The sequence below is a fragment of the Hippocampus bargibanti genome, linkage group LG09, assembly GCF_051943395.1.
Source record: "Hippocampus bargibanti isolate YZ-2025 linkage group LG09, ASM5194339v1, whole genome shotgun sequence".
In the NCBI taxonomy this organism is placed as follows: domain Eukaryota; kingdom Metazoa; phylum Chordata; class Actinopteri; order Syngnathiformes; family Syngnathidae; genus Hippocampus; species Hippocampus bargibanti.
The window spans coordinates 21,558,299-21,580,545 of NC_142742.1; the positions used below are offsets into that span (position 1 = coordinate 21,558,299).

Below are 22,247 nucleotides of genomic sequence, written 5' to 3' on the forward strand. Positions count from 1 at the left end.
AGAGGACAGAGCGCTAAAAACAGAAGTCTTTAGGAAGGCTACGCACACTGACCAATACTTACTTTTTGACTCTAACCACCCTTTACAACATAAACTAGGAGTTATCAGAACCCTCCAGCATAGGGCTAAACTAATACCAACTAGCACTGAAGGTAGAGAAAAGGAGTCAAAACATATCAGGAGAGCACTCACTAACTGTGGGTACCCTCAGTGGTCATTCAACAAATGTCAGAAAGAAAGAATAGCGAACGAAACCAATAATTCTCAAGATTCTAAAAGGAGAGGAGTAGCAGTACCGTACATTGCAGGAGTTTCTGAAAAATTACAAAGAGTCCTTTGGCAACATAAAATTCCTACTTATTTCAAACCGATAAACACGTTAAGGCAAAAATTAGTGCATCCAAAAGATAGGCTACCAAATGAAAAACAAAGTAATGTAGTTTATTCCATACATTGTAAGAATGAAAATTGTAAAGAGCAGTACATTGGGGAGACTCAACAAATTCTCAAAAAAAGACTTTATCAACATCGCAGGGATAATACTAGTGGGCCTCAATCGGAAGTACATTTGCACCTAAAAGCTACTAACCACTCATTTGACGACAATGAGGTTAAAATCTTAGCGAAAGAACATAGATGGTTTGAAAGGGGGGTAAAAGAGGCGATTCTTATAAAACAACAAAATCCTTCATTAAACCGGTCTGGTGGTGTGAGGTTCAATTTGGATCGTTCATACAATAGCCTGCTCAGGCAAAACAGGTTAGGCAACTTTCGCAATGCTGATGAGGGTCGTTATGCTGATGAGGTGATACCGGGGGGAGTGGGGGTAATAGGCCAATCGTTAGTCAGGAATGTAGGAACAATCAGTGGGGCCACAGGGGGGGGTCCCGCGCCCCCCCCCAACCTGAGAGTAGGGACCTATCATAGCTGTGTCCGGCACCACTAGGTCTGGACATTAGGGATATATAAATGGGGCCGATACGACCAGTCAGACTTTAGTTCGCTGACGAAGTCTCTTGGATAGGAGGCGAAACGTCCGAAACCTTCACTTTTGTACAGATGACGGCTGAAGAAACCTTCTCATCGATGGACCACTCCTGTACGACTGAGAGCTTACACAGATGCAATTCCTCAATTTACAAACCAAGAATCAAAATCGGAATACGTTATTCTGAATTGGAAAGCTTCGTTCAAACGTTTGCTTTCTTGAAAAAAGTTGTCAGCTACCCGGGCGGACACGTTTTGTAAGATGTACGCCGGACATAAAAGCTGCAGGCCCCGGGCATCCGGGCAGACGTTATTTCAGACACTGTTTTTATACATACTTGAATATGACTCCCAAAGTCAACACATATTTTACATTGGCATGTGAAGGAGATTTTAGCGTACATTAGCACTTGCAATGTTTTAATAATGAAGCAGGTCTCTATACTTAAATATATAATCTCTGATTATTTTTTTTTTTACAAAAAAACACCAACTGGGCTATCTATGAACACCTCAAGAACAGCTACAAAATAAGCTACACACTTGCTATGTCACCAATACAGTGTATTAAGGCTGTTTTTCAAGTCAGAAACTTGCACACGTACCGCACCGTTCTGTAAAATAATCATTTTTCTTCCATGTTCATGATTAAAAGATAGAGCGAGGCCAGTATCAAAATCACAATGAAATGTTGATTAATTGTCCAGCCTTTACCACAAACGTTGACATGTGTGGTCTGTGACGTGAATGATTGAGTGACTTCAATCGGTCACGTCGGAGCCAGCTGACATCATTCACCTCATAGAGTCTAATGGTTAACATATAATATATTAGTTACTCACTCAAACTCATTCAGAACAACTAGGGGTGAAAATATTTTAACACAACACTTTGGCAGGCTTTAGGGCCAAGCTTACTGTATCACCCAATTGACATGCAGATGGGGGTATGGTTGATGCTTTGTATTTGGCTGCAGTGTGACGTTTCACATTTAACTGCCTGTCTTCCTGTCGCAATACATTAGAGACCGCAATACATTAGAGGCAAGGCAAGAGTATTTGCACAGTAGACTTCATATCAAAAGATATTGCGAAGTGCATTGCATAAAATGAAGCATTAGAAGCATTCCGGTGTGAAAAACAACATAGAATATGGAATCGCAAGCTTCACAAAAGAAACAACATCTAAGATAATGAAAGGAAAATAAAACTAAGATGTGGTTTCAATAAATTAAAATATAGCATGTACATGAGGATTAAAAGAAGAGCATGTAATCAAGAGAACACAGCTATAAGGATCATTTTCAGCCCTGATTTAAATGAAATAACATTTTGAGCAGACCGTGGGTATTCAGGAAGTTTGTTCGCCAGGTGAGGAAAACATTACATGATTTGAGTCAAACGGTTGTAGTGTGTTGGTTTCATGGAATTATTGGTTATAAATATAGCCTGGGAATTTTTGATGGAGAGGTCCCTTCTCATGGTGAGGGACCACATATTCAGCAATTAGAAAGCAAGAGTGATTTTCGGTGAAATAATATTTGTGGTAAAGAGAGTCGAATGACATTGTCGGCCATGATGACATCCGAAATGTCATGCTGACACCTGCCCGATTATTCTTGGTTTAAACATGACCATTGCACTGCCGCTGAATCAAAGCATGACTTTGCCTAGCATGAACAGTTGTTTTTTTTTTTTGGTGCTGTAAAATAGTCCTTAATATGGCTCCTGAGAAAGTAAAAAGTGCAACTCATGTATTTGTGAGCCCTGAAATGTGCTGCGATTGCGACAGCATCTGGTCAGGTTCCAAGAGCAGGGTTGATCGATGAAAAGGTTTCTTCAGCCGTCATCTGTACTTCTTTAAAGGTGTCAGATGTTTTGCTTCTTATCCAAGATGCTTCTTCAGCGAACTAAAGTCTTACTGGTAGTTTCGGCCCTATGTATATCCCTACTGTCCAGACATGACGGTGCCGGACTCTGCCATGATAGGTCCCTGCTCTCAGGTTGGGGGGAGCAGAGGACTACTCTCTGCGGTTCCACTCATTGCTCCTATTGTCCTGGCTGACGACTGCCCTGATTGCCCTATTTGATCTGGTATCACCTCATCAGCATTACTAATCCTATGTAGCCTAAGCAAGCCGTTGTACGAACGATCCAAATTGAACCTCACCCCACCCTATATATCGTTTTAGTGAAGGATTTAGCGGTTTTATGAAAATCGCTTCTTTTACTCACATTTCAAACCATCTATGTTCTTTCGCTAAGATTTTAACCTCGTTGTCGTCATATGAGTGGTTGCGAGCTTTTAGGTGCACATGTACTGCCAAATATTTTCAATTGCATTTTTTGGATTTTGGATTGTAAAGTAATTATAAAGGAGGACAGAGCGCTAAAAACAGAAGTCTTTAGGAAGGCTACGCACACTGACCAATACTTACTTTTAGATTCTAACCACTCTCTACAACACAAACTAGGAGTTATCAGAAACCTCCAGCATTGGGCTAAACAAATACCAACAAGCGTTGCAGGTAGAGAAAAGGAGTCAAAACATATCAGGAGAACACTCACAAACTGTGGGTACCCTCAGTGTCTACCCTCAGTCTTTTAATAAATGTCAGAAGGAAAAAATAGGGAATGAAACCAAAAATTCTGAAGATACAAAAAGGAGATAAGTAGTAATACCTTACATTTCAGGAGTTTCTGAAAAACTACAAAGAGTCATATGGCAACACAAAATTCCTACTTATTTCAAACCGATAAACACCCTAAGGCAAAAGTTAGTGCATCCAAAAGATAGGCTGCCAAATGAAAAACAAGGTAATGTAGTTTATTCAATACATTGTAAGAATGAAAATTGTAAAGAACAATACATTGGGGAGACTAAACAAACTCTCAAAAAAAGACTATCAACATCGCAGGGATAATACTCGTGGGCCTCAATTGGCAGTACATATGCACCTAAAAACTATCAACCACTCATTTCACGACAGTGAGGTTAAAATCTTAGCGACAGAACAGGTGATTTGAAAGGTGAGTAAAAGAAGCGATTTTCATAAAACAGCTAAATCCTTCACGAAACCATATGGTGGGGTGAGGTTCAATTTCGATCGTTCGTACAACAGCTTGCTTCGGCAACATAGGATTAGTAATGCTGATGAGGTGATACCAGATCAAATAAGGCAATCAGGCCAGTCGTTAGTCAGGGTAATCAGAGCAATCAGTGGAACCGCAGGGAGTAGTCGTCTGCTCCCCCCCAACCTGAGAGCAGGGACCCATAATGGCAGAGTCCGGCACCGCCATGCCTGGACAGTAGGGATATATGTATAGGGCTGAAACTACCAGTCAGACTTTAGTTTGCTGAAGAAGCATCTTGGATAAGAAGCGAAACGTCCGACACCTTTAAAGAAGTACAGATGACGGCTGAAGAAACCTTTTCATCGATGGACCACTCCTGTATGACTGAGAGTTTACACAGACGAAGAGCAGGGTTGGTTGGCCGCTTATTGAATTGTGACTTCTCAAGAGATGGACATGTTCTGCTTTGTAGGAAAGGAAAACAGAATGTGTTTCCTGTGGAAATGCTGTGTGGCGATCAGTCAATGCCGGTGCATGGAGAAGGTGGCTGGAAGGAGATATACTGTAACCCTGGCGAAAATCCGCCCTCCCTGCTATAGTTGTAGTGTGGGAAGGCAGTACGACGCTCACACCTATGCATACAACACAACCATGACATATTATGATATTTTACGCAGCTCTCATACTAAAATGCTGTTGCATGCCACAATGACCACACTTGTACAGTCAGCCAGATTTCATGACCAGACACTTATTGTTACTTAAAGGACACTTTTTTGTCACTTTTTTGTTTCCTAACTGACATCAGAAAAATGTTTTATAGCATCTAAAATACCCAAAACACGCAGTATGATATTTTTAGTCCAATGCAAAACGTGTCTAAAAAAGTACAATTTGAAACTGAAAGTGGCCAGTTTCAGAAGGTCCCAACCCCATGTTCGTGGTGTCACGGTAAGACGTCTTGCCTTGCTCGAAAATCAAAACAATGGCTTCAGATTCGGAGAATATGCTTTCTTGTTACTCATCCAGTTATGAATATGATTCAAATAGTTCTGAAGAACAAAGCGTACATGTTTGCAATCGATTAAAGAATTTATTCTGTGTCATTTTGAGGCATCAGCGGTGGGAAATGTCGTACCCAAAAAAGGCAGAACATGGCAACAAAGCCGTGCAAGGAATTAATCAGCCCGTTTCCACAGGCTGATTAATTCATTACATGAAGCTTTGTCGCCTTCTTCTGCCTCTTTTTGGTTCTACACAACGTTTTCAGACCAAAGTACAGCAAAATGCATTGACGTGATGGAAGGACTGCTACAATGTGTCCTTTTTTCAGTCAGGGGCGTTCCTTCAGTGACGTCTACGGACTCGTCACCAACTCAAAAACAAGAATTCCAGAATATTCAGCGCAAGTCTTAAAACGTAAAATATAGCTATATGCGGTGGAATCTTTGAAAAATATGCTCAGTAGAAGTCATTTGAAGACATTTTACAAATTATGGACACAACTTGTCCGGAGATGTCGGTTGTCCTTTAACATTGTGTACATCACATGAGTCAAACTGAAGGACTGGGGGCCAGATATGACCCATGTTCTTTTGTCTGGCTTGTGAAAGAAAGTCGTGTGCGTTAACTTCCATGATTCTTGCTAAAAATCTATATATGGTGCCCTTCTGACTGAAGACTAACTCCAAAGTGACTCGTGACAAAAACAAGTTTCACACCTCTGGTGCATATAGTTATGGTCCATCACCAATCGCAAGAAATAACTAATGGAAACTTTTTATTCGAACTCTGAAAATGTATCTTTTAAAGCCTGTGTGGGAGCTGTGAACATGCAAGTTAAAGAGATATGCTGCATGGTTCCGTTGCACAGACAAGCAATTTCTAAAAGTTACAGAAGGCCACATCAAAGTGTTTCACCTGAGGTCTTTGTGTCATGTCCTCTTTTTTGGGGTGAATATGCGCCCAGACTTCCGATTATGGCTGGCCCAAAAAATATTTGGGGCCAGCTTTAGCACCGGTTTCAAGCACCAGAGTGAGAGCTACAGGCAATCACTTTGATGAAAAAGAAAAAAAAACATTGTGCTAATCTGGACAGTGAATAGGGTGAAACATTTACTCTCTGGATGGTAAACGTGACTGATGATGATTCTACCCCATGAGTCCACAAAGGGTAAACATATATACTGATCTGTTGTTTTTTTTTCAAATTCTTAAGTTTGTTGATTAGTGGAAGTGACATAATAATTGACTTGCTAAACGTATTCAGTGGTCCAACAACACTAATCACTGACAACTTGTAAAATATTATTTATGTTTATATTTTCTCGAGTGAAGCCTCTATCATTGTCTTTTGATTTTCTCAATAATATAATACAAGACAATAATTTCATGAAAATAATGTAATGATGTGTGTTTTCTGCCATGTTTAGTCTCACCTGTATAACATTCTCATACCCGGAGTGAACCAAGTACATTATTTGAGCCTTCTGTTAATCTTGATACACTGGTTACTGCATACTTTGTGGAGACAGACTGACAAAAGCTCATAGTTGTTTTGGAGAATGCAGCCTCGATTTCGCACCATAATCTCGTTACCAACCTTCTGATAATATAAATATGTTCTGTATCCATGGTGTGGACACACTCGTGATCAAGCAGCCAGTGCCTGTAAATCATGTGTTTCCAGAATATTCTGCAAACAAACCCTTCGACGGTACTGTTCATCGACTTCAGCCTGTATTTGGATAACCAAAAATCTCATCTTCCGAGATTAACGAACACACAGATGAAAGAAGACCACTCTCCTCCAACATGTGCTCTTATGCTTTCACCTTCATTATCACACATATCACATCAATTCGGAAGTCACAGTCGATGATGATCTGGACATCATGGAATATGAATAAAACAATCTTCTGATGGCCATCGTGTTCTAAATAAACATCCAGCCAGTCATCCATCCATCCATCCATCCATCCATCCATCCATCCATCCATCCATCCATCCTCCGATCGGCTTCATCCTCACAATGGTCACGAGAAGGCCAAAGGCTATCCCAGTTATCTTCTGGCAGTAAGTGGGGGACAGCTTGATCTTATTGCTACCCAATTTCACGTCACACACAGATGAAAAAGTCAAAAACAAAAAATGCTCACAATCGCACCTATGCACAATTTAGAGTGTTCCATTAACCCAGGGGTGTCAAAGTCATTTTTTGCCACGGGCCACATTGTACTTATGGTTTCCTCTCGAGGGCCGTTATGAATTTGGGGAAGTCATTAGAATGTTTAATCCCTTCCACATATTACATATAGAGCGCATAACAAATTAATGAATAACTAGTTTTCAAATCTGAAGTCAAGAATAATGACTGTTGTTATGATTTACATCCAAAAATATGAAATTTAGGGAAGGATTTTAGCAAGCATCATGGAACTTCACACGTTTGATTTGTTTTCGCGGGCCAAAAAAAAAATGATGTGGTGGGCCGGATTTGGCCCCCGGGCCTTGACTTTGACACCTGTGCATTAACCTGTCCTGCATGTTTCTGGAATGTGGGAAGAAATCGGAGTACTCGAAGAAAATCCATGCAGAAATTGGGAGAACATGCAAACTCCGACACAGGAATGACGAAGGATTGAACCTACAACCCGTGCATTGTGAGGTTGACGTGTTCATCGCTGGACCACTGCTAAATAAACATAATGAACCAATTTCTTTCCAAAAAGTATCATCTTGTCTGAAAATGATTATTCTCAAATGAGTAGTTTGCCTTACAGTTTGTGGAGAAAACACTGATCTAATAATCCATGCATCCATCCATTTTCTGTACCGTTTATTCTGCAATAGGGTCGTGGGGGGTTCTGGAGCCTATCCCAGCTGTCTTCGGGCACAAGGCTGGGGACACCCTGAATTGGTTGCCAGCCAATCGCAAGGCACACAAAGACAAACAACAGTCAGTCTCACACTCACACCTATGGACAATTGTGGAGTGTTCAATCTGCCTGCCATGCATGTTTTTGCAATGTGGGAGGAAACCGGACTACCCGGAGAAAACCGACGCGGGCCCGGAGAGAACATGCAAACGCCACACAGGGACCCCGGAGTGGGAAGCGAACCGGCGACCTCTGCACTGTGAAGGCGCCGTACTAACCACTAGACTACCGGGTCGCCCTGATCTAATAATGTGTGTTGGAAAAAAAAACTAGATTATTTGTGATATTTTTTATGAATTGTTGTGTCATTTATTTTAATGCAAGTCACAACGCACTATAAAATTGTACTTGCTGAAAGGCTTTTCAGCAAGTACAAATCTACAAGGGTTGCTTGTTTTATCCCATTAATAAGACTTTACAAATATTTATTTTTCACCTAAATGATCCATAATCACCCCACTCTATTATAAACACATTCAGAAAAATAAAACCATTACAGATATTTTCCTATCTATATTTTTCCAGCTGGAGACGCTGAATGAAGGATAGATTGACAGAGGCATGAGAAAGGAGAGGTTTTACTTTTGTCAGCTGCATTAAATGAAAGAAGCAAGATGCAACAACTGCACCCATTTATCATCACTGTACCAGACCATCTTAAAATGAAATTATATGAAAATATAATATGAAAATCATATAAATCCTCACAATTTAGATATGATATGTATTGTAGTCTTGCCACATCCGTGGCTCATATCCATGGTGAAGATTAGTCTTTCCAACAACAGTCTTTCCAACAACCCCAAAATATTACTTACCCTGTCATATGAGGTAATATGCCAGTTGAGAAGAGAGCAAGATGTCGGTTGTCCCTCTCAATGAGCCATATAGTGTATTGCCCACTTTGTTTGGGGTTCAGGTACAAGGCCATGTCGATGTTGCAGAAAGTTGGCACACTCCTCAACCAAGGACTCAGCACCCAGGGACCGCCAAAGGAAGAACCATTCACCCAAAAAAAATTACCTAAGAGGATGACAACACACTTTGTTAAACAAATCGATAACAGACAACTTTGTTTCAATAGAAAGTAAAAAACAGAAAACTACCAGTAATCATTTCTTTTCTTATTGATGTGGTTTAAATAGACACTTTGATCATATGAAAGAGAAAGCCTAGATAATAATAATAATAATAATAATAATAATAATAATAATAATAATAATAATAATAATAATAATACATTTCATTTACAAGCGTCTTTCTGAACAAAACAACAATAAAACCAAAAATAAAATTCAAATAATAAAAGAGCCGATTAAACTAGACCAGGGGTGTCCAAACTACGGCCCGTGGGCCAAATGCGGCCCACAGTCCATTTTAATTGGCCCGCAAGAAATTGTATAAACAGAATGGAATATGGCCCGCACTTCTAAGTCTTAACACCAGGGGGTGCTACTGTTGATCAAGGCATTTGCTCCACCAAAAAGGCCAATCCCAGAAGAAATTTACCAATTACTAAACAGGGCAGAACCAATACGACAAATCTACAGTGTATATTTTGCTGCAGTAGTCACTTGTCATCAAGGTGCACAATGCAACGTTTGCATTGCTTGCGACAAGCGACTAAGCCCCTTTCATAAGTCTCACGTACAGTTTACAGTCACGGTTTAATGTAATTTTACTTTTTGTAGCGTTACAAAAGTTGTTAGCTTCTTTTGAATCTTTCTTCTGGGCTGAGGTTCTGTGCATCTATTTTGGAAAATGATATGCAAATGAATGACCTTAGAACGCTTGCGAAAGTCCGGAAGAAAGAAGCAGGCTTCTGATTATCTGCCGTGCCAAGTATGCAAATTCCAACTGCAGGTAGCCTATGTCTGTGTGCTCGGCGACGGTACACGTATATTGTTTGCGCGTGAAGGCGAGGGCGTCAGTGGAGAGTTTGTAGAGCGCGCGGTCAGGACAAACCATCCATGATTTTGCGGAATTTAACACAAGTAGGTATTATTGAGCTTGAATATTTCGTTGTGTAATAATATGTTTTGAATGTTGAAAGTGATTCCATTTTTCAATAAATGTTGATTTCTTTAACTTTGCCCCTTCGATGGAAACTTATTAAAAACAGACGCAATCTTGATAAATCACAGTGCATATGTTATTATTATTTTTTTCCCCCAAGATGGCGGCGCGTGAACACGCAGCGGCTCCCCTCTCCCGGCAAGTTGGCGTTTTCATGTTTATGTTTGTTAAGTAATTATAAGTGCCTTGCATGCTGGGTCCGAGAGGACAGTAATTTCATCTGTGCTGTATGTCATGCATATTAGCATATTTGACAATAAAGCTGACTTTGACTTTGACTTAATCTCTTTCCATTTCCTCCTCCAAGTATCTGCGAAATAGTATGTAAACGCCATATCTTGCATATTCCTTGAGACAAATTTATTAACTGATCAGGGATATTTTTCACATTTGAAAGACAGTTAATAAATTGGGTTGTAGTGTACTTACTCTGCTATGAGGTTTGTACACACTACATTTAAAGAACAACCGGCACCATTTTTTTTGTTTCCCACTGATATCAGAAAAACGTTTTATAGCATCTAAAATACTCAAAACAGGCAGGCTGAATCCAGAAATGGCCAGTTTCAGAAGGTCCCACCCCCTTGTTCGTGACGTCACGGCAAGTCGTCTTGCTTTGCTCGAGAATCAAAACACTGGCTTCAGATTCGGAGAAGAGGCTTTCTTGTTACTCATCCAGTTATGAATATGATTCAAATAGTTCTGAAGAGGAAAGCATCAGTGACGTGCAGTCAGTGGAGGCAGGGGAGGCAGTGCCTCACCTGTCATCATGGAAAGCTGTCATGGAAATATCAAATGAAAAAATAAATTAAACAGTTATATGTATTTAGTGATTTGTACTTTAAAGTTCTTGTCCATTTAACTTCACCGTTTTAGGTTTTTTTTTCTAAATCGCTGAATTTTCACATTTACCGTTCAAATACTAAGTAGAGACGAGCAGTGAGGCACCAGCCGGCTGATCCTCACTATGGATTGCGCAATCACTATGCTTACTGTGCTGGCTTGCTCTGCAGTGAGACCGCATTGCTGTCCTTCTGCATATCGCTATTAAAGCGTTCAAACACGTTTAGTATATGAACTAAATTTCTACAGTTTAGCTGGTGTATATAATGTAGAGTCATTGTACATTATAAACACTGCACTACAGTGTTTATTTTGTTTTATTTTTATCAAAACGCTGTGCGTAGGTGAGGCACACAGTTCTCCCGCCTCATGACAGGCAGGGGGCGCTTGTGATTCCAGAGATACTTCCGACACCACGTCTGCAGAATAATAGAATTAGAGACAGAAAGCTACAGTAAACAGTTAGCAAGTAAAGTGCAACCCTGCAGTCATTTTTTCGTGTTGCTTGGCCTCACTTTCAGAATGGAGGATTACATATCTAAATTGAAAGAATTTTCTAAACTGGACTTTCAATCGAAGCAGGAGCTAATAATTAAAGGAAGACCAACACCGGAGCTAAAAGGTTTGCTTCAGACAACGGGACACAATACTCGCTCTTTTCAGGCGGACTGGTACACACGAAAAGGCTGGCTGTGTGGATGTCCAGCAAGAAACCGCCTTTTCTGCTTTTCCTGCCTTCTGTTCTCAATTTGTGACAATGTCTGGACTCAAATGGGATATTGTGACCTGAAAATTTTACAACGGAGCCTCATCAAAAATGAGCGAAGACTCAACATCAGCATCCACAATGCTAAGGTAAAGGAGAACCGGGAGATTTTAAAAGATCTCATCAATGCCACCTGCTTCCTTGCCAAACAACAGCTGGTATTTCGTGGAAATGATGAAAGTAAGGGCTCTGCTCATCGTGGCAACTATGTTGAACTATTACATGCTTTCGCTCAGAAAGATGACAGGCTAGCGAGTCATTTTGGGACATCCACTATATTTTCTAGACTGTGAAACAGAATACAGAACGATTTAATTGAAGCAGTTGGTGATGTCATTAGAAATGACATTAAAAAGGAGATCGGTGCAGCCCCATTTGTTGCTGGAGAAGTAGTAGTTGTCATTCTCAGCACTGAAAACATACAGTCGGAACAGGACTGATCAAGGACGACTTTCTTCACTGGCAGTGATCTCCGTTGAGACAGATAGACTTTTAAAACTGAAGAAAGCTAAGGAAGGCTTCTACAAAGAAGTTATCGATGCCTTTGTTCAGAAGGAGCGGCGCATGGACTAAAGGTAACACGATAAGGAAACATCCATCACCACAGCTACCCCTCACACTATCCAACTCCCTGGTGTCAACCGTTGAGACCTTCAAGTTCCTGGGAATCACAGTCTCCCAGGACATGAAGTGGGAGGTCAACACCAACGCTATCCTGAAAAAGGCCCAACAGAGAATGTACTTCCTGAGGCTGCTAAAGAAGCATGGCCTGCCACAGGAGGTGCTGCAACATTTCTACACGGCTGTCATCGATGTCATTCTTGTGTTCTTCCATCACCGTTTGGTTCGGGGCCGCCACAAAAATGGACAAAATCCGACTTCAACGGACAGTTAGGACGGCGGAAAAAATCATTGGCACCGCCCTACCCACTCTCGAGGACTTGCATACTGCAAGAATCCAAACTAGGGCGCGGAAAATCCTACTGGACCCTCCGCACCCTGCCCACCACCTTTTCCAGCTACTCCCCTCAGGCAGGCGCTACCGATCCATGCGCACCAAATCCAGCAGACATTTAAACAGCTTCTTCCCCCAAGCCATTAACTCTTTGAACTCTTTCAACAGTAGCCAAAATGGAACTGTATAGTGCCACTTTGTGCAGTTTTTTTTTGACAACGATACTAGTGCAGCGTGTTCTACCGGAAACAAATTCCTTGTGTGTTCTACATACTTGGCAATAAAGATGATTCTGATTCTGATAAAAATGTTTTTTTTAATTATTATTTTCTATGCTACAGTTTGTATATATAAAAAATGCTGACATGAAATTTTAAACAAAATACGTTAACTGTTGCCAATCAAATGGTGAATAAACTACTCTGTAGAGTTCATATGTTTGTAAATCTGACTATGATGACGTCAGTGCCTCACCAGCCGTGAACCTCACCGCACGTCACTGGAAAGCATAAATGTTTGCAATCGATTAAATAAGTCCTTCCGTCTAATTTTGAGGCGTCTGGACTCCAATTTAACGCCCAGAAAATGCAGAATATGGCGCCCAAGCTGGGAATTTGTGTCAGCGAATATCAAATAGTTGTCTTGGTGCAACATACAACGATTCACCAGCGCGTTATTTATGTGTTTTCCTTCTAATTTCGCCATCAACACGGATCAACACGAAGTTTTCAGACAAAACAAAGTACCGCAAAATGCATTGTGTTTCTTGGTCAGGGGCGGTCCTAACGTGACGTCACATGGGGATCGTCATCAACTCGAAAACAAGACTTCATGAATATTCAGCGCAAGTCTTAAAACGTAAACTATAGCTATATGCTGTGGAATCTTTGTAAAATACGCTCAGTCGAAGTCATTTGAAGTGATTTTACAAATTATGGACATAACTCCCTCCAAATGCTCCTGGCCCCCCTCTGTCAAATTTTAGAACCCAATGCGGCCCGTGAGTCAAAAATTTGCCCACCCCTGAACTAGACCATGAATACCATTTTAATTATTCACAATTTATAATTACCAGATGTGTCTCAAATTGCTGTGCTGTCTTTGGTTAAAACTCCTTTTGGGAGAAGGGTGAACTGTAGTACTTAATGAACATGCATACATGTAGAATTTGTTGGGGTAATTCGCTATACGAACATTTTTAAACATCTTTTGCGTCATTTGTTTATGTTTTGGACTTCCTAATATGTATATCCTGCCTTCCTTTACATGATGTCACATCCTATTACGTCACCCGTCTTATACATTGTCTTCCAGCGGTCTTTCGCGTCTCTTCCTCCTTCCTCTTCTTTCCTTTCTGGCCCTCCTCGCCTGACACCTCACGATGCCCTGCTGTCTACAAGATTAAACTAACTTATTCTGTTCAATACCTGGCTTCCTGCTGATTTAACAATCCTCTGCCATCAACACCCTGAAAAGCTATGAACCAGAGACAACCGATCACGATCAACCCATTAGAAATAATCAATGATAAGTACAAAAAATGATATGTGGGCAGTGGTGGGGCTTGGGGGGCATCAACAATTGTGATTTTTTTTCCCCCTCTTTTTACTTTAAACTGTGATCATTCAGGCACAAAGTGAATGTGTGGTGGATCACAGAGTTTTTAACTTGAAAAGAATATCAATGTTTAATGTGTCCTTTTAAAGAATAGACCGTTGAAGTTAATATTGAGGAGGCGAAATCTGACAGAATTAATACATTTCATTATTCTCAGAAGGCATTCAAGATGAAGGTGATGTGCCATTGTGGATGATTTTGTTGTTGCAGTGAAAATGTCTTGATGTGCTGGAAAAATACAGCCTCGAATAGTTTTCAACACAGTTGATGTTTCTTTTTATTCCAATTACAGTTTGTTTATATACCCGTCACTCTTCTGGATATTAGCCAAAGCTGCTTACCAAGGATCAGATTGTGTTCAAGTATACTTCTCAAAGTGGGTCACGTGTGTCCTTGTGTATCTCAAAAGCTGAACCTAAACTGGATTCTCCATCAGTAGGGGCAATATGCAATTCAAATGGTATGCTTTATCGGAGTGATATGAAAGGATCATGCAATATTCTGATGTTTATATTTGTTCAGCTGAATCTTCAATCTTTCCCTTTCTTTATTTTTTCAGCAAAAGGTAATAAATTATTTTACCACTGAAACTCATACACATTTATTCAATCTCCATAACATCATATTAGTTTATCAGCTCTCATTAGCTGTAACTTGCAACATTTGCAAGAATCACACATGGAGTGATTACACTTTGTTTGTATGTGCTTCAGTGTGTGCGTGTGTGTCTGTGTGTATTGCATGCTAATTCAGACACAATTAGTCCCGCTTCAATAAGTCCCGCTCCAATAACCCCAACATGCTCCAATTTTTATAGTCCCAATGCCAGCCACAGTAAGTGTCGCAGTTCCTCATTGTTGTCAAACATTACTAATTTTCACTAATGTTTGATGACAATTTGTGCTGTAAGACTTGTCTGATCCCATCTCCCTGTGACTCACCACATTACTATCGTGAAGGGGAATGAAGGCCTGGATGTTCCCGGAAGCAATGTTGTCCAGGACTACGAGCCCCGGTTTTCCAAGGCAAATCCTTCAAAGGTCACAATACGAATGAATCAGAAGACCTCTATGAAAAAAAATAATTAACTGTACTATACAGGCTAGGCATATTGGGGTGTGTAATGATATGAGCAAATCGTATTTGCATGTTCTACTAGTGATTCTACTAGCCTGGCTATACACCAAAGGAGCATGCGCACTGCTTCAAGTCAGTCTGATGAGAGCCTACGAGAGCCACACATGACAATTGCCTTCTCCTTCCAACCAACACAGCCGTCCTAATAAAGAACCTCAACTCTATCCAGAAGTTGTATCATTTACCAAACCCGCTTACACAAAGCAATACATGGTGTCAGAATTGGTCTGGAAGACAAGAGGACGATAAAAGGACTTGGAACGGAAGATTCCACGGAGGAAAGACATTGAGCACAACCCACGGCAGAAAACAACAAAAATGGAAGCTTCACGTCCACCCACAGCTCTGCAGCTAACAGGTAACGTGGCTGAAAACTGGAAGATTTTTAAGCAACGTTTTGAACTGTATTTGTCTGCAATTGGAGCTGATGAAAGCCATTCGAAGATGGAAGCATCCATGTTTTTGCACGTTGTGGGAGATGAAGCTCTAGAGGTCTACAATAACTTCACATTTGATGCTGAGGATGACAAGATGAAGCTTTTGAAAATAATGGAAACGTTTGAAGCTTACTGCATTCCGAAACACAATTTGACATTTGAAAGGCACAGATTCTTCACATGTGTACCGACAGTTGGAGAAACTATTTACCAATATGCAATTGAGCTGAGAAACAGATCAAAGACATGTGAGTTCGGTGGATTAACAGAATCACTCATCAAAGACATAATAGTGCGTGGCATTACAGATAAGAAACTGAGAGAAAGGCTATTCAGAGAATCAGATCTGGACCTGGAAAAAGCCTTTGCACTATGTAGAGCCGCTGAGACTGTTAAATCACAGGCTAAAGAGCTGTTAAGTGATTCTAGCTGCAATGTGGGGTCAGTGGAAAGAAATGCACACAGATCCAACAACAACAAGACTGCTGATATGAAAGCAAGCGTGAGACAACCCAACAAAAATAGGATATTCAAATAAAAATGTTGTACTCGTTGTGGTACGCAACATCCCCCAAAGCAGTGTCCAGCATATGGGAAAATATGTAAAAACTGTGACAAAGCAAATCACTATGCTCGTTGCTGCAGGAACCAAGACATGAAAGGCAAGGTAGATGCAGTAAATGATCATTATGAAGTGGAGGAATTTTAGGTGAATGCTGTAAAAGATGACAGAGAAGAAAAAGATTGGATCACTACACTGAAAGTGAACGACATTCATCTAAAATTCAAATTGGACACTGGAGTCAATGTGAATTTCAGAGGCTGATTTCATGAAAATCAGACCGAGACCAAAAATACATAGGGCAAACATGAAAGTAACAGCTTATGCGGGTGCAGTCATACCCATGAAAGGAAAATGCATTGTGAATGTGACACATAAAGGCCAATTACATAAGCTATCTTTCATCATAGTTCCAAGGAATGTGCAGGGTCTACTAGGATTGTCGGCATGTGAGAGACTACACCAAGTGAAGAGAGTTTTTGTCGTGGATAGATAAAAAGAGACAGTATATGAAGCAGCGATGGAGCAGTACAAAGACTTGTTTCAAGGGTTCGGCTGCCTACCAGGAGAACACACAATCAGAGTGGACAAAAGTGTGCCACCAGTCATACATCCATGCAGGAAAGTCCCATTTGCTCTACAAAAGCAGCTAAAATCAGAATTGGACAAAATTGAGAACAAGCATGTAATAAAGAAAATTGAGGAGACGACAGACTGGGTGAGTTCCCTCGTTGTCGTAGACAAAAAGAATGGAAAACTCAGAATATGCCTGGATCCCAGAGATCTAAACAGAGCCATCAAGAGATGAGGTGAAGAGATCAAGGCACAGTTTTCAAAGGCAAAGTATTTCAACAAGCTAGATGCTTATTCAGGATTTTTGCAGATGAAGCTGGATGAGCCAAGTTCCAAACTATGTACTTTCAACACTCCGTTTGGAAGATCCAGATTCCTAAGACTACCTTTTGGAATTGCTTCAGCTCCTGAAGTTTATCACAAAACAATCAACATGATATATGAGCACTTGGAAGGAGTTGATCCCTGGATGGATGACATCAACATTTGGGGTGCCACCAGAGCTCAACATGACGAAAGACTGAAAGCTGTGCTAGAAGCAACAAGAAACGCAAACCTGAAGCTGAATAAAGAGAAATGTCAGCTAGGTGCAACAAAATTTACATTTATGGGAGATATCCTAAGCAGTGAAGGTATCAGACCAGACCCACGAAAAGTGTCTGCTATAGAAAACATGCCAAGGCCACACTGCAAAAAAGATGTGCAACGGTTTAATGGGATGATCACTTTCATGGGAAAATTCATACCTAACCTGTCAGAAAAGATGGCCCCACTGGGACAACTAACTGAGAAGATAGAATGGCAATGGAATCATGAGCATGAAAAGGCAGTACTGAAATTCTATGATCAGATCAGACCCACGAAAAATCTATGATCCAGAAAAACCAATCAAAATATCATTGGATTCATCACAGAGTGGGCTTGGTGCAGTACTTCTACAAAAACATGAAGAATGGTAACCCGTAGCATATGCATCACGTTCGATGACGGATCCGGAAACATGTTATGCACAGATTGAAAAAGAAAAGCCAGTATTACGTATGCCTGTGAGAGATTTCATCAATTTGTGTCAGGACAAGAAATCAGCGCGGAGACTGATCACAAGCCCTTAATAGCATTGTTTCAAAAGCGACTAAATGACTGTCCACTCCGTATACCGCAAATGATGATCAGGCTGCAACGTTACTCACTAAAGGTTGCATACACCCCTGGAAAACTGATGTATACAGCTGACACGCTATCTAGAGCTGTTTACCCGAAAGAGCACTCGAAGGCTAAACTGGATGAAGAAGTTGAAGTTTACGTACACATGATTGGATTGGATTGGATTGGATTGGATTGGATTTGCCTTTTTTAGTCTCGCAGTGGAGAAATTTACATTTCACAGCAGCAAAGTTATGAAAGAAATGAAAGTAGAAAAGCAAAACATAGGAGCTGCTGGAAAGGCAGCACAAGTGCATTGCCAGTTGCAGATGCAAAGATGGAGATTATACGGATGTATGAAACAAAGATGAGACACTGAAACAATTGAAACAAATCATCAAAAATGGATGGCCCGAAGTGAAACAAAATTGTTCAGCAGACGCAGCAGAATATTGGAACTACAGGATGGAGTTATCTGTAGTGGACAACATCATATACAAAGGCAGTAAGATTTTCATTCCAAAGACTTTGAGAAGTGAAATGCTCAAAAAGATCCATGAAGGACATCTTGGAGTTGAAAAGTGCAAGAAAAGAGCACAACAACTGATGTTCTGGCCTAGAATGAATCAAGACATCACAGATCAAGTGTCGAGATGTACAATTTGCCTCAAATATCAAGCAAATCAACCAGCAGAACCACTACATCCACACCAAGCACCAATAAAACCATACCAGAAGGTGGGTGCTGACCTGTTTTAGTGTCAAGGTAAAACTTATCTTTTGGTCACAGACTACTACTCATTGTATCCAGAGGTTTGCAGACTGCAAGTTACAACAGCAGAAGCAGTGATAACATGCATGAAGGCCGTATTTGCTACAAACGGGATTGCAAACCAAGTGTTTTCTGATAACGGTCCACAATTCACCAAAGAGAAGTTCAGAAAAATTGCACTGGAGTGGGACTTTAAACACATAACCTCAAGTCCACAGTTTCCACAATCCAATGGTTTGGTGGAAAGTTCTGTCAAGACTGTGAAACGGCTGATGTACAAGGCAGCAGACAGTGGAACGGATTTCTGCCAGAGCTTGCTGGTGTACCGCACAACGCCGCTCGATTGTGGTATGTCCCCGGCCCAGCTACTCATGTCGCGTGCTGAGATCCAACTTACCCATCCCGGAAAACCTGCTAAAGACAAAGGAAGGGGAGAAAGTGAGGAAGATCAAAGAACAACAGAAACAAAAACAAAAGTTCTACCATGACAGAGGAACACGGAACCTATCTGAACTACACACCGATGACCAAGTACGGTACAAAGACAAAACAGACACATGGTCACAGAAAGCGACTGTTCTGCGTCAGGTCCAACCGAGGTCATACAACATTCAGACAGAGGAAGGTGCTGTTTTAAGAAGAAACCACCGAGATCTTCTCAAAGACCCAACCATAGCAAGTCAACGAACAAAGACTATAACAGAGACTGTTATAAATTATAACCCCTCTAAATCCAGGACATGCTATCCGAAAATCCTCAAGGAAAGTGAAACCACCTGAGAGACTGATTGAAACCATTTAACTTGTTTTCTAAGTGATCACGTGGTGAGAAAAAAATAATTGAATGTTTCATGTGAATGTTTCATTTATTATTGCAAAATTTGGAAATACAGTAAAGTCTCGTTATATCGATATTCTCGGGAGTCGGAAAAAATATCGATATAACCGGACTATCGATATATCCGATCCTGCGGCATATACATTTTCTCCTTGCGCTCATAGAAATAGTATAGTATAGTAATAAGCAGTACTATCGATATAACCGATATCGATATAACGAGACTTTACTGTACTTTATTCAAGTTTAAATTTACTAATTACTGAAATTCACTACATTTGTTAAAAGTAAATAATTCAATTAAGAAAGGGAGATGTAATGATATGAGCAAATTGTATTTGCATGTTCTACTAGTGATGCCTGGCTATAAACCAAAGGAGCATGCGCGCTGCTTCAAGTCGGTCTGATGAGAGCCTACGCGAGCCACACATATCAATTGCCTTCTCCCTCCAACCAACACAGCCGTCCTAATAAAGAACCTCAACTCTATCCAGAAGTTGTGTCATTTACCGAACCCACTTACACAAAGCAAAACAGGGTGCAGCTCAGATCTATGTGTGAGAGGAGTCTGATGTCCAGGCTGTCGTTTTTATCAAACAGGACTTCAGAAGCATTTTGTTGACTCTCGATAAACATTATCCTTTCAAAAAGCTTACGGTCAAAATCAACTCTGTCTTCTTCCTGGTAACAGCAAGAGACAAGTCAACTCTTCTGGGAAATATGCCAGTACACTTTTCCAACAGGAAAGCAAAAAGCGAATCGCCGTATTGACTGATTTTCTTGCTTTGCTAAAAACTAAATTTGAGAAAGTAGTAAATGTGCTTTCCTCTGCCTTGTATCGATGATCACGATATCTGGTTGGTTGGCCATCTTGTATCTAGAAGTCCTACATTATCTTTGCTTGGTCATTCTCTCCCACCTTTGGAGGTGTTTCCCATTTTGACATTGGGGTTTCCAGTCCATACTCTGGACAGATGTTTCGGTAAACGATGCCAGCCACCTGATTATGGCGCTCTATGTAGGCTTTCCCTGCCAGCATCTTACACCCTGCAGTTATTTGTTGGATTGTCTCAGGTGCCTCTTTGAACAACCTATACCTTGGGTCTTGCCTGGTGTGGTATTGGAGTGATGCTGTAATGTATTTAGCCACACTAGTTTGCAAGTTGACAAAAATTGCCACTGAGCTGATCTGGACTATGTAGCACTGAACTTGACCTGAACAGCAAGGAGGAGTGACTGTCCGTCATGGGCATATCATCGCTTTTTCAACAGTTTGTTCATATTTCCTTTTTTTCTGGCCGAATCGGACCAGTATCTGTAAAGACTTCATGCCCCGACACTGTGCCATTCTAAACATTTTTTTTTCCACCTTGTACATCTTTTGTCTTTGTTTCATTTCAAGTCTTTCCTCCCCTGCTAATTCACTGTATGCTACAGTGCTGGATTAGCCTGATCGGCCCTTTTCTGACGTTAACACAAATTCTAACATAAAAGAGCCACTTGGCAAAGATGGCAAATTTCGCCGCAGACACAGAGGTGATGTAACTACTTTAAACTGTGTCTGGAAGGGATTTTAGCTTGAAGTAAAACAGAAATTACCAACATTACTGAATACAAATTGCACAGTGAAAGAGCTGCCAGGAAAATAATTCTGGACAGGGTATATTGAAACCAGAACATGTAAAAATCCATCAATTGAATATTTATGTTTGGAGCATGCTTCTTAATGTACGGAACTTAAAATTAAATGGTTAATTGTGGTGCAAACACAAGTATCTTTCTGTGAGGATGTCATCATGTATCAGTCACTTGTTGTGTCTCATAACATTTCAATAAAAAAAAGGAGTGTACAGTAAATACATAACTTCGGTACTACTTAAGTGCCTGATATTTTTTTTTTACTCAAACAAAAGAATTGATAACTATAGTATTAGATCTGCCTAAAAGGTGATGGATTGAAATCAGTCAACATGTTGCGCTGTATGGAACAGCTGATTGACTGTGGTGTCAGAGTGTTGGGGTAATTCGCCATACAAACATCTCTACATTTTGGACTTCCTGATACGTCATATCCTGATCTTCCTTTACAAGATGTCGCATTTACATTATGTCACATCCTATCGCGTCACACACTTGCGCCGCATAAACTACTCCCGCAGTCTCGCTCTCTCACGCTCTCTTCTCTCTGCCTTCCTCCTTTGCTGACCTCCCACAATGTCTCCGCTGTCTTTCTGTTCTACACCTGGCTTCCTGATGATTTAACCATCCTCTTCCATCACACCCGTCGAAGCAATGAACCAAGGGCGAACAATCAAAATAATCCAACACAGAGTTTTTATAATCTATCAGTGACATCATGAACCAGACACCCAAAACCAGGCATTACAACAAACTCAACCATTCTCACCTCGGGGTTGTTTTGAACTGTGTCATTAAAGCCCAAAAAGTACAGGGAGGTGGAAATTCCACCTTGCCACTCAAACATTGGTGACAGCCTGCTTGAATGGCTTGGGTCCAATTTTGCTGAGA

The 22,247-nt window shown here is 40.7% G+C and overlaps 1 protein-coding gene across 1 annotated transcript in view; it reads right to left on the reverse strand.

Annotated features, from left to right (window-relative positions):
- The window catches only part of alk (ALK receptor tyrosine kinase), a 498,990-nt gene that overhangs the window by 187,610 nt on the left and 289,133 nt on the right, over positions 1-22,247 (reverse strand). Inside the window, exon 4 of the mRNA XM_089004720.1 lies at positions 8,818-9,022. Within this exon, the coding sequence (XP_088860846.1) occupies positions 8,818-9,022 (205 nt within the window). The remainder of the gene's footprint in view (positions 1-8,817; positions 9,023-22,247) is intronic.